This window comes from Rhinolophus ferrumequinum, chromosome 3 (genome assembly GCF_004115265.2).
Source record: "Rhinolophus ferrumequinum isolate MPI-CBG mRhiFer1 chromosome 3, mRhiFer1_v1.p, whole genome shotgun sequence".
NCBI classification, from domain to species: Eukaryota; Metazoa; Chordata; class Mammalia; order Chiroptera; family Rhinolophidae; genus Rhinolophus; species Rhinolophus ferrumequinum.
The window spans coordinates 89,908,116-89,922,085 of record NC_046286.1 but is presented as its reverse complement, the minus strand read 5'-3'; the positions used below and the strand labels follow the sequence as shown (position 1 = coordinate 89,922,085).

The 13,970-nt window shown below is 37.5% G+C and overlaps 1 protein-coding gene across 5 annotated transcripts in view; it reads left to right on the top strand.

The window, feature by feature from the left end:
- EPM2A (EPM2A glucan phosphatase, laforin) overlaps nt 1–13,970 on the top strand; it is a 124,014-nt gene that overhangs the window by 55,481 nt on the left and 54,563 nt on the right. Inside the window, exon 2 of one of the 5 annotated variants that reach the window (XM_033095997.1) lies at nt 3,833–3,901. The exons of 3 other annotated variants lie outside the window; for them this stretch is intronic. In XM_033095997.1, coding sequence (XP_032951888.1) covers nt 3,868–3,901 — 34 coding nt within the window. In that variant the 5' untranslated portion in view covers nt 3,833–3,867. Of the gene's footprint in view, nt 1–3,832; nt 3,902–13,486; nt 13,615–13,970 lie in introns of those variants that run through there. One more of the 5 variants, XM_033095989.1, reaches the window with a different exon arrangement.

The following is a 13,970-nucleotide window of genomic DNA, read 5'->3' as shown; positions in this document are numbered from 1 at the left end:
TAGATTTTTCTCAAATATATGGTAATCCTCAGATGGCCATTCATTTTCATGAATGAAGGATATGTTGATTAGTTTAGGGCAGCTATGCTGGTTTTCTGTTGAAATAGCTTATTTTTATCCACAATCCCCTCTAAATGGGAGGACACTCATCAGATACTGTGTAATTTAGCAGATTTTGTGGAGGGGGAAGTTCTCTCTTTAGGATGTATGGCTGGGGAATCAGCAGGCTCCAGGTCCCTATCATTAGTAAAGTTAAAACAAAACAAAACAAAACAATTTTACTATGGGGTTCAATATTTTAGTATATTTTCTTCCTGAATGGTTCTCCGTTTTTCTTTTACCTTTCAGGTCTGTTGGGACATCTCAGTATCTGTTCTGCCTAGATCTCTAGCCCTTACCCCCATGCCAGGACCCTTTCCTGGAAAACCTTTCCCCACTATGTGTGTTTAGAGCACACTTATTTCATGTTGGGGATAGGATGGGTTGGAAGGAGGCAGGTGGTAAACCTTTCCTTCAACTCTACTCCAGGCTGGCATATGTTTATTTGTTAGGTCTCCTCTTACATATTGCACTTTTACCTAACTGCCTTCTTATTTTTTCTCATAGCACCTGTTCCTTTCCATTTATTGAAAATACTGTCCTTCCTTTTTTGAATTGCCTTTATCAAAAATCAGTTCGCTATGTTTGCATTGCATGTGTTTTTTCTGGGCTCTGTATTTAGTCCCACTGATTTCTGTGTCTCTTCTTTCACCAAAATCACACTGTGTCGATGACTTTATACTAGCTTTATACTAATCTTGAAATAGTGGAGTGTGATTTGTTCTCCCACTTTGTTCTTCTTCTTCAGTATTGTATTGGCTCTTCTTGGACCTTTGCCTTTACATATACATTTTAGAATCAATCTGTTATTATCTACAAAATAGCTTGTTACAGTTTTGATTTGGATTGCACTGAATTGATCAAATTTAGAAGAATTGACATCTTAATAATATTGAGTCTTTCAATCTATGAATGTGGAATTTATCTCTGTTGAATTAGATCTTTTTTGATATTTTTCCTTCGTGTTTTGTAGTTTTCCATATGCAGACCCTGTACATATTTTGTTAGATTTATACATAAGGGTTTTTTTTTTGTACTATTTTAAGAATTATATTGTTTTTAAATTTCCATTTTAAATTTCAATTGTTCATTGCTGGTTTGTAGGAAATAAGTTGACTTTTGTGTCTATTGATTTTTGTTTGGATGGTGGACATTTTGGTTTTACATTGTTTCAAAGAGTTTGGATTTTTTCTTCTTCTGACAGTTATTTGTGGATTAGCTAGTTCCTTTTGAGGTTTATCCTGAAGGTTTATAAGGGCAGGTCTATAATAACTCTTACTGTAGGCCTAAATTAGCCCCACTGCTAAGCCATGAGCTTTCTAGGTTCTCTACTGAATGCTCCATGTATCAAACAAGGGCTCCTCACTCTGTTTGGTGGAAACTCAAATGTGTCCCAGTTCTGTGTGAGCTCTGTATTTTTCTTGTCATTTGTTTGCATAGCTCTCACAAATTCCCCCTTATGCATCCACAAATTGGATGCAGCCAAAGAGTCTAGGAGACCTTTATACAGATTTATAGACCTCTTTCTCTGCATAGCCTTATCATCTCTGGAATTTGGCTCTACAAATTCCAGTCCCTTCGTTCTAGATTTGAATTTCTTGTGCATCCACAGATTGGATGCAGCCAAAGAGTCTAGGAGACCTTTATACAGATTTATAGACCTCTTTCTCTGTATAGCCTTATCATCTCTGGAATTCGGCTCTACAAATTCCAGTCCCTTTGTTCTAGATTTGAATTTCTATTTCCTCAATCATGAGACTATTGGGCTCAATCTATTTGGGATCCCTTCCCTGTGTCATGGTTCAGAAATTCCCTACAGATAGAAATGCATGGCATTCATATTGTTCACCTTGTTTATATTCCTTCTCTCAGGGATTGCAGTCCTGCACAACCTTAGTTGATATCTAAAAACAGTTGTTTCATATATTTTGACATTTTTCTAGTTGTTGCTTTTATAGGCAGGATAAAAAGTCACTGACTGATTTTTAAAAGTTTGCAGGTAGATATTTTTCCAGCATATTTTTAAAATTGTTGCAAAGTAATTCCTGATTTTGTTGTTTATTTCTAATATTTTTAATGTACATATGTGTATATGTACGTATGTACCAGACATACAGAATCACACACATAGAATATATCTTTCTTGCTAAAATGAGATTTTCTTTGAGAATATCTTTTTTCATTCTGAATTTCCTTAACTCTTAAATTATGACCTTCCGTTAAATTTTGTCCCCACCCAGTAAAACTTTGTATCAGGCTTTATAATCTTAGATTGTAATGGCCATAAATTCAATGTTCAAATTATCATTTTTTTAACTCCACTCTTATTTCTTCTACACAAACTGTAACTTATCTTCACATCACCTTTTGTGCAAGAACAGTGATTGTGTTAGAGTAGAAGTGATATGAAAATTTTGAATTCTTAAATAATCCATTATTACTGTTTAAGGAGATTAAACAAATCAACATGCGACTTTATATCTTTTAGATAATATATTAGTTTGCTAGAGCTGTATTACAAAGTAACACAGACTGGATGACTTAAACAGTAAAAATTTATTGTCTCACAGTTCTGGAGGCCAGAAATCCAAAATCAAAACATCAGCAGAGTTGGTTTCCTCTAAGGTCCGTGAGGATAGGATCTGCCCCAGTCCTCTCTCCGTGGCTTGTAGATGGCTGTCTTCTCCACGTGTCTTCACATCGTCTTCTCTGTAGGTGCCTCTCTGTCCAAATTTCCTTTTTTAAAATTTTTATTTTTATTTTTATAAGGACAACAGTCATATTGAATTAAGGCTCAACCCAGTGACCTCATTTTAACTTGAATACTGCTGTAAAAATCCTCTCTCCAAATAAGGTTACATTCTGAAGAACTGGGGAATCATGTCTTCAAAATACAAATTTTGGGGGGACACAATCAATCCATAAAAGACAGTAAATCTTTTCCAATATTTATTTCATTCATTAAATTGTTCTTAACAATCTAAGTTATTAGATGCTACCAATTGTCTTTGAGTGGAAAAACTTGCCCTGTAACTACTTTGTTATTGTCTATATTCTAGACAAAAGGCATCTCTTCTGAGGGCAGCATGAAGAGACCACTGTCCAGTGGAGGGAATAAATGTTTGGAATAAGATAAACCCAGATTAGACCAAATTCTGCCATAGACTTGTTGTATAACCTTACACAAATTACTGAACCCAGTGTGTTTGTTCCTTCCTTTCTACAGAGGAGTGATGAGCATCTCCACTGGGGTTGTTGTACGGACTAGTTTATAAAGTGTCGAGAACGAGGTAGTAGCTATAACTTTAAGATACCCAACAGTTTTAGGTAGCTTAATTACCTCTGCCTTTCCATTTTTACTAAGATGAACTTGATTGATCTTAAAGACAATATCTATATGTATGTTCATAGAGGCAGCAGTTTTATGTAATACTGGACTGCGCCATACACTGACCCCAAATTACAGCAATATTACCTGTATATTCTCGGCCATGCTGCAGCCTTTAGGTAACCACTTGCAGTACCCATTTCTGCTCATGATTCTACTTTGTGCTCTGCCTTGGTGAAGACTGGCTTAGAGTAAAGGATAGATGGACATGTACTGTATTAGGGATGTCATTCACATTCCAGCCAAATTTTGTGAACGCAATGCACCCAATTTTAATTAGATAAACTGAGTAGAAGTAAGGTCTCCTAAATATAACCTTGGTCCTTTGTTTCATCCATTATGAAGTAAGAGTGTTTCAAGAGCACAGCTATGCTTACTACATGCAGAGGAACCATCAAAGGAGTCATTGGAAAGGTGAACTGAGACCCTTCCAACCAGTCTTTTCTCTTGACATTCTCTTACCCTCCTGTCCCCACTTTCTTTCTTCCTAACATTCATTTAATGTGTTCAGTCAAAACAACACAAAGTTTAGAAAATATTATCAAGGACATTTGAATAAAAATGAAAAGCATCGTTTTCCCACTCTTGTATCAAACCATAGTCTGCCACGTATCCAAACAAGTTGTGCTGGACGAAATTATAAAACTGAAATAATCCAGGAGTAGATATTGTTTTAGTTTCTCATTCTATCTTCCCCAGTACCTGATCCTCATCCTTTGCCAAAAAGTTAATGGCAGCTGAAATGAAAATATTTGCTGCTTTTAGATGACTTGTTCATGTCCCCTAGAAACAGAGTGAGGTTCTAATTTTAGGGAAATTAAAGAAAATATTGTTGCAGGCTGACGCTGTGGGGAAGGAGAAGAGTTACGAAATTCTTTTCTTTCAAAAGGTGGTAGAACAAGTACAATCTTAAAAGTGCTCCTTGGTGCTCCTATGGAGACAAAACAATGAGCTCAATAAAGCATTAATGTAAACCAGGAGAACATATTCTGTGGTGTTTAGGAAAATATAATACATGTGGTAGAGATTTTATACTTCATTAAATATGTTTCTTTGCGTAAAGATAATGCTTATGAGTGTTTGGGATTTGAGGATGAATGAGAAAAAGATTTATAAATTGGACCTGTAGAAAGCGGGGGAATGGAGAGCTTAATGAGGTGAGGGAAGTCTGAGGAGATTTCAGCTTTCTGGGAAAGAGACCAGTTCAGCCGGCAGCTCAGGTCTGACTAGCTGGGCTTCCAGTAGGTGTGAGAGGTGGCCCTATGTCTTGGCACCAGCAGTGGTGCTGGGGCTTCTGTAACAGTAAGCTCATTAAAATGTTTTGTTATTCCAACGCCATAAAAATTTGAATTTTGATAATTTGGAAAATTTTCTCAGTTTTCTGCTCTGATGCGATCCTGGGCTGTGTCCAGCTAGCGCGGGTCTGTAGAATAGCTAGTATACACTGGAGTGAAAAGCTTAACATTTTCAAGTCCATGACCTTCATGTTTTTAAATGTTAAATCATAATGTCACATTAACATAGAGCTTTATCCTGAATTTTAGCAATTAAATCAGAGAGGACCAGAGGAATGGTTACTGTGAAATGATTTTTCTTTTTTAGGTTTGGTTGTAGAAAGCCATACTGTTTCCATGAACAAAGATAATTTTTTACCATCATTTGCTCTCTTATTGCCACGATTTCTGGATGTTATATTTGTAGATTTTATGAACTATTTGTACCTTTGGAATAAGTTAATACAACATTTACGTTCATGTCTTTTGCCATAATTACCAACATATTACTTTCTTCACTAACTGAAACCACTAAAAATCTATGTATCTGATGAGTGCTACAATCGTTGTACAGACCAATTTCAGAACTGGAATAATTCAGACACATACGCAGAAAACTATGGGGGTTACACTGTTATTTTCATAATCTCAGATTCAGAACTATTCTAAATGTCTTCTGTTGAATTCTGAGGTTGTGTAAATTCTGAATGTTGTGTAAAACGACATTGGTTCATAGTGCAGCTTTAACACTTACTAGTTCAGAATAATTATGAGGAAGAATTGAGTTATATATGTGAACATTCTTTGTAAATGGGATGTACTAAAATTTTTGATTGAAGATTTTTGTCATTGGATTATTTAGGTTTATTATTTTTTGATAATATCTCAGCTTTTGTTTGCAATGAAGGAGTATTCCATAAAAAATTTTTATTAAAAAGTACTTTACCCCGGAGCTGTGTATACATTTTTACACAGACTTTAGTCTTTACTTACTTAATCTATTTAGAAATCTGAATCTAAAATTTTCACTTGATAGTATTTTCTTTTGATTGCGGTTGGTTGAAGAGCCTTTATTATTTCTCAAAGAGATATACTTAGAATTCATTAATGAATCAATGTAATTAGGTATGGGGAATGTAGAGAGACATAATCCAAATGAAATTTAACAAAAGTCACTCTTCTAGGTAATCTGCCATTACCAAGGGGAAAAATGTCCTGAAAATAAAAATGTATTAATTTCATTAAACCTCAAATTTCAGTATTGTTTAAAACCTTATTTTGGTATTAGCCATTGAGAAAGGATTTCTATTACTTTCCTTCCCTCAATTAAAAAAAACAAAAAACCCTAAAACAACAACAACAACAAAAAACACACAAAAAAACCCTAACATGAGAATCAGTATTTGATTCATTTATTCAGCTCATTTAACAAACAATTTTGAGGCTCAGTTATCCACCTGGAATTGTGATACGTGCTTGGATACAAAGATTAAAAACTCACAACCCTTGAGTTTAAGAAACTGATATTCTAGCTGAGAAAAAAAAAAGTATGTTATGAAGTACGGATTAGAATGGATGTCTGAAAATCTGTGTGCAATTTAGGAATAAAGTTCTTCCTGGTGGGAATTCAGGACTGGGAGGAGCGTTGGGGAGGGGTTTAGAGAGGGGATAGTATTTTGAACTTAGTATTTAAAGAAGAATAGGATCTTTCCTATTTATTGTCTTTCTATGATTATGTAAATAAAAAGAAAACCAAAATTGTGTTTAGAAAAATGTCTGAGGTGAATCCAAGAGGAAGTGGGTGCTCTGACTTTACCTTCCACAAGTGCGAAGCATGAGTAAGGCTGGTTTTGTTAAAGTGACAAAGAAAGAAGCAAAATCTGAGGATTCAAGGCTCTTCAGCTTATGTGGTACGGCTCCCTGAGAGTCATTCGATAGTCTGGGGGGCCCCCTGTATGCGTGGGGGGCAAGCAGTATGAGGGAGAGACCGCTGCAGGGACCGCTGGTGAGGAGGGTGGGATGGGGGCGTGCTGGAGGCTGGGAGGGCGTGTCGCTGTGGGGCGGGGGGCGGGGCCTTCCTTGCTGGGGCCTGGAGGGCGCGGGCAGGGTTAGCCGGGCAGGGTTAGCCGCTTGCTGCGTTGCTTATCTTGAGTCATCTCTGTTGGCATCTCAAGTAACTCGAGTAACTTGCAAGTGAATTGTCTGGGTGCAGCAGTGATTCCCCAACCTGCTTGTGCATTAGGATCACCTAGGGAGCTTTTTAAAAAATATAACCAAAAATTTTTTAAACTATAGTTGATCTAAAGTAGTATATTAGTTTCAGGCGTACAACATAGTGATTAGACAATTGTATACCTACGAAGTGATCAGCATAATAAGTGTAGGATAAGAATAGCATCATGTGGTACCATACATGTGATAGCTATAAGAATGTTATTGACTATATTAGTATGCTGTACTTTACATTCCTGTGTCTATTTTTATAACCTGGCAATTTGTGCTTCTTAATCCTTTTCATCTCTTTTACCCTTCTCCTAACCCCCCGCCCATCTGGCAACCATCCGTTTATTCTCTGTATCTATGACTTGATTTCTGTTTTGTGTGTTCGTTTATTTGTTTTTTAGATTCCACATATAAGTAAAATCATATGGTATGTATCTCAAGGTTTCTCAAAAAATTAAAAATAGAACGACTGTATGACCCAGCTTTTCCACTTCTGGGCATTTATCTGAAGAAATCCAAAACATTAATGTGGAAAGATATATGAACCCCTATGTTCACTGCATCACTTTTTATAGTAATGAGGATACGGAAGCAAGTTAGGTGTCCATCAATAGATGAATGGATACAGAAGATGCGGTACATATTTACGATGAAATATTACTCGGCCATAAAAAAGAATGAAATATTGCCATTTGTGATAACATGGATGGACAGAGAGGGTATTATTCTGAATGAAATACACAGACAGGGAGCTTTTTAAATGCACCCATTCTTGGGTCAATCATGGATCTACAGGATAGAGCCCCAACCGTAGACCTCTCCTCTGTGTTACTCAAAATCGCCTTTTCTCTGTACGTTTGGAAACGTTGGGGTGTTACAGACTGTTAACTGTTTACTGATACCCATGTCCTCTCCCCAGGGGAGGACTATTCTTTGCCCCGTTGAAGAAGTGTATCTTTATCTTTGTCACGTGGCTAGCTTTGGTCAATAAAATGTGACAGGAAATGATGTGCGTCACTTCCTGTTGTTCTGCCTCACTCTCGCCTCTCTGCCAGTAGATTACTGTTGATGATCCAAATAGTGATTGCTCTGTCTAGGTCCCAGCATGAAGATGACAATGTGAAGACCAGCCCTTAGCCAATCTGCAGTAAATCCTAGCATGGGAGAGGGGTAAAACTTTGTTTTCCTATGCCACTGGTAATCGGGGGTTGTTTGTTACCACGGCATGTCCCAGGCCCTAAAACGATGCCTGGCATTTGGTAGGTGTTCATTAAATACTTGATAAGTAAATGAACTTGAGCACGTCACTTTCCAGATGTGTCAAACTGGAACTCTCATGCTCTCCATCTTCCACCCTGCAGTGTGGTCCTGGGCTAGCGAGTTGGTAGCACAGGAGAGAGGTGCACTATTGTCTTAAAGCAACAATTTTTCTAAAAGACAGTTGAGGAAAAAAAGCCACATTTTATAATTAAAATACAAAGGTATGCGTTACTGAATAGAATGCAAATCGGACACAACTTTTTAAAGGAAAAATACAAGTCTTCCAAGAATTTTCATGACAGTAGGGCACTGCTTCAAGCTGTATTCTCAAGACGCTTTGGAAACGTTTGAGAAGCTTTGATAATCTCTGAGTCTGAGTTTTTTCCCTCTATGAAATACAGGGTTTGGACAAGAGTAGAGATGTCCAAGGATCCGTGGTGTGAGCAGGAGTGGACCGGGCCCCAGCAGCCTTGGGCTCCATTGCTTGCTTTGCTACTAAATAAACAGAGAACCCTGTCAGGTCATTTAATCAGCTGTCACCTCAGAATCAGGACAGATTCTGCTATCTGTCCCACTGGATGTTTTTAAGGAATAATATTTTTGAAAGTATCTTGAAAATTATTAAGCTCTTTTGTTCTAATTGAAAAGTGATAGGAAATTTTTACAATTTTTTCAAATTTTGAAGATTTTATTTATATTGTGATTCCACTGGGTGGCAGTATTTCACTTGTGCTCCACTATAATTTTACTGTTTGTATATAATGTCATAGAAAATAATTTAATTGACATTTTATTCTCTCCCATCCTTATCTTTCCCCTTCCCCAGTCCATGGTCTACCTCCCAATAAAATAATTCTGAGATAGCATTACCATTAATTTAAAAAAGAGTTAATGACTTAAAGGTGGGGACAGTTTCCCTAAGACTTAGCAATTTATCCCAAACTTCTGCTTCATCTGGGAAGTGTTAGATAGCTTAATTTTGCTTAGATGCGAGCAAATTACTTTGATGTAGGTAATTAAAATCAGTTAAAAATCACCTACAGAAATCTTGCCATTGAGTTTTTGGTGAGTGCTTTAACAATTAATTTTTCAATAAACTCATGTAGACATTTTTGACTGATAATACTAATGATACTTTTTTATCATATGTATCGAAAGATCATAAAGTTATGCTGAATCCTTTGATGTCTAGGACATGTTTGAGAAACATTTTATCATGCTTTCATATTAGTTTACATTGTGTCAGAATTTTTTAGAGAACAAATTCCACAAAATCAGTTAAGTAAAAAAGTATACTTGTAAAGCTTTGTATAAGTGATTACTTGCTAACTTCTGTTGATACTAAGGTTTCAATATAAGTAATAGCCTAGGTCTATTAGAATACTCTTGCCCTGTAACATGGGAAAAAATTAGAAATCTGTAGCAATGTAATGGATTGCTTGTTTTTGCTTGTAATGAGACCATTGATGCAATTTGTAAATTGCCACAGTTAGTCACTACATTCTTTGCAGGAGAAAGCTGCTTTGAAAAATTAGGCTGTTGAGAAGTTGTTTATAAAACTTCTTGTACATAGAGAAATCTTTATTTTTAATTGGCTGACACTTGATAGAACATTTAAATTATTTTGTGCCAAATAAACCTTTGCTGTTTTCAGGGAGGAAAAAAAGAAAAAGTTGTTTTAAAAAATGGATGTCTAAACTTGATTGCTATGTTAATGAAAATTTCATCTCTTTCTCTTATGGTCATAATTATGCACCATATTTTCTCTCTTCTAGTATATGGAATAATGATAAGCTGTATTCACTGTGTGCATGAGCATTTAAAAAAACTGGGGGGAGGATGACCCATAGGTTTTTTCTGATTTTCAAAGGGACTTGTGACCCACACAAAGTAAAAAGACCCTGATATTTTATCATTTCATATTTTTGAAGTAGGTTTAAAAAATGCTTTAGAAGTTTAACCTTATCAAATATGAGTCATTTGTACAAGGGGGAAAATAGAGGAATAGTGTATCTTAGTTTCAGTGAAGGACTTTAGAAAGATCTCACAAATTCTTTGTGCACAAATTAGAAAGCAGCTAATAGATTAGTTAGTTGGGTACATTGCAAGATGAGCAACTGAATCTAAAGTGCTCTGATTAATAAACCAGGAAGAACACTAGGGTGAATGCAAATGGCATGTCAGGTCACTTGTCTAGGTGCTTTCCTGCAGAATCTTTGTATCAGTGATTCAGGAATCATGCTTATCATATTTGCTGACAGGAGAAAACTGGGAGAGAGGGTTGCTGTTTTGTTTGAGAGAAGCAGTATTCAAAATATTAAGTCCCAAAGATAGGAATGAACCAACAAGAAGAAATTAATAAAGGTTGTCTTGTATTTACATTAATAACTTATTTTTTTAAAAATAGAGAAATTTGTCTTGATAACAATTCAGAGGGAAAAGATTTTGGAGATTTTCAATTGGTTTAGGGAGAAGTTAGCACAGTTTGGACAGAGATTAGTCAGAATTTTAACCTAGGTGAGTTGCTGGAAAAATCAGTGGTCTTATTTTTGGAACACATGAGCCCAGGTGAAGTAACTGTTACTGTGATTCTTGTCTTGAAACATATAGTTCTGAACAAAGCTGTTGTTAAAAACAATTTGAGCGCTTTCAGTGGTTTACCTGTTTTGCAAGTTACCGTGCAGTTTTGCAAACAGATTGGAGGGACTGGAAGAATGTGAAAGAAGAATAGTAGCTAAGAGTTGTTATTGCACACCAGCCATAGTAGGTCCTGTGTTTAATCCTTTAAATGGATTATCTAATTGAATTCCCTACAACAACTCTCTTGTAAGTAGTAAAGAGTATAACTGGGAATGGAGTCTCAGTCTCTATGTGGAGCCCATGATCTTAGGTGCTGTAATACACTGCCTTCCAGGAGAAGAGAATTATGGAACCGACAGAGGAGAGTTTCAACAGACAGTGAGCATTATTCTGAAATGCTGCCGGCAGGTAAAGGAAGGTGAAAAACAAACCTGACAGTTAGGTGATGAGTACATTTAAAGTTTTTTCAGTGGAGTGTTGAGGGCAGATGTCAAAATGTAGTGCACTGAAGAATGAGTAAGGAAATGAGGTGGTTCGGTGAGGACAGGGCCAGTTAGAGGAAGGATGAGGTCAGGGCAGAGATGATGGCAGGGCAGAGACGACAGGAAAGCCAGAGGAGGAGGGATTTAGGGAGGTTTAAGGCTAGAAATAGAAGGGAGAGATTCTGTGTCATAGCAAAACAAGGCAAACAATCAAGCAGTAGACAAATAGCCTGTTTCTCTCTCTCTCTCTCTCTCTCTCTCTCTCTCACTCTCCGCCTCCCTCCCTCCCTCCTTCCTTCTCCTACCTCTCTCTCTCATCTATCGTCTGTCTGTCTTTCTTTCTGGCAATTTTCAAGTTTTTAAAGTACGTTAAAATGCTTTTAGTTTTGCTGTTGATTTATATAAAAATAATTTACAGTTAATGTAATGCATTGGGTACTTTTGAATGAAATCAGGTAGAGACATGTGAAAACTAAAGAAATGTGTTTATCTTCCACAATGATTTGCTGGAGAAAGATGATGTGTTTCAACCCATCACAGTCACCATCTGTGGCCTAATTAACATTTGTTCTCTCCACTTTCCTTGGCTAACAGAATCCTGACTTATTTTGGTAGAGGTGGATGAATCCTTATCCACCTTTAACAAGTATGGTAGTCTTACTTCTTGGCTGGCAGTTGCTCTAAGGATGGCTGTGTCCCCTAGTTCTGGCTAATGAGAGGTAAGAAGTCATTTGGGTGAGGCTCCCAGGAAAGCTTTCCGTTGTCTCATGAGAAGGAGCTGAGGCACTTCCCCCTTCTCCGTGGCTAGGAGTCCAGACATGATGCCCAGCGGTCACCCTCTGAATGTGAGGTGACCTGCATGCCCACAGAGCCAATGTGTGAAGATTGGCAAAGCGGACACTTCGAAAGCACTTGTTTGTGTGTCACTAGTTCTGGGCTACCTGGCTTTGCACCTCTTTTTATGTGAGAGACACACCTGTATTTTTATTTATTTATTTATGTATTTTAACAGGACTTTATTGGGGAACAGTGTGTACTTCCAGGACTTTTTTTTCCAAGTCAAGTTGTTGTCCTTTCAGTCTTAGTTGTGGAGGGTGCAGCTCAGCTCCCCGTCTAGTTGCCATTGCTAGTTGCAGGGGGCGCAGCCCACCATCCCTTGCGGGAGTCGAACCGGCAACCTTGTGGTTGAGAGGACGCGCTCCAACCAACTGAGCCATCTGGGAGCTCAGCGGCAGCTCAGCTTAAGGTGCTGTGTTCAATCTTAGTTGTAGGGGGCGCTGCTCACCATCCCTTGCGGGACTCGAGGAGTCAAACTGGCAACCTTGTGGCTGAGAGCCCACGCTCCAACCAACAACTGAGCCATCTGGGAGGCAGCTCAGCTCAAGGTGCCTTGTTCAATCTTAATTGCAGGGGGCGGAGCCCACCATCCCTTGCGGGAATTGAATTGGCAACCTTGTGGTTGAGAGCCCACTGGCCCATGTGGGAATCGAACCAGCAGCCTTCGGAGTTAGGAGCACGGAGCTCTAACCACGGGCCGGTCCGACACACCTGTATTTTTAAAGTCACTGTTAGATTTCCTATTGCTTGCAACTGGACATAGTCCTAAAGAGAAGCAAAATCCTTTTTCAGCTGTTTCTTACACTCGTACTTGTGTAGTTTATGGCTATGGTAAATTTTTAAGATAATCTCCATAATTGACTCTCTTTAATTTTTACAGCCTGTAATGTCTCATTAAAAGGATTTAAAACAATCTGGCTTATCAACTTCAGAAACAATTAGTCTTTAAAAATTATGTTTGACCACTCTATCCTCTCTCTCAATCAATTGGACGTTTTCTAGTTTCTGTCCAGTCACTAGAGCAATGCCTATATAATGTTCACATCAGCTGTGTCTCCGTGATGTCAATAAAATGTTTTTGTCATGGAAGAAACCAAAGTATGGAGCCATCATAGATGGATATCATGTCACAACTGGATCAAACTAGATCAGTTCAGAGGAATATTTGATTAAACCATTTAGTCCACATTCTAAAAAGTCTTAATTGAAGAGAGAGTTCATGCCCAAACATTTACTTACTATGCAACTGCTAAAATGTATGTCTGCTTGGGTTAGGAGTTAAATGTAAAATAATCTTCAATGTTCTTCAGAGTTCCTGGGATGAATCTGCTTATTCTGTGTTCTTTGCATCTGACTGTTGGACACTCTTGAGATATGGCTGCTAAGGAAGATATTGTCTTCTGCCTCAGCATTATTTGACTTAAAGTACACAAAGATAGGTGACATGGGAGTTTTTGTCGTGGGCTTCAAGGTATGTCAAAGGAAGTAGTGAAATCTGGTTAGTGGAATTTGCTTTTTGTAGTGAGTCTAATATTGATATAAAAACTTTATCAGTTTGTATAGTGTGTCTTGGATTTGTGTTCAGGTGATGAAACACAGTGAAATCTCTAGTCAAGTCTGGGAGTACTGTGGAGAGAAAAAAATGACCTGCCAATTTAACAATGAAAGTCTGGACACTACTATAAAAAATGTTTACGTGACAGTAGGAAAATCAACATTAAAATTATTAGAGCAATTAAATAAAATTTATTGAACACATGAATTGCATGTGACATAGAAAGTGAATGTGGTAACCAGCAAATAAATCTAATTATGCAGAGATGCAGC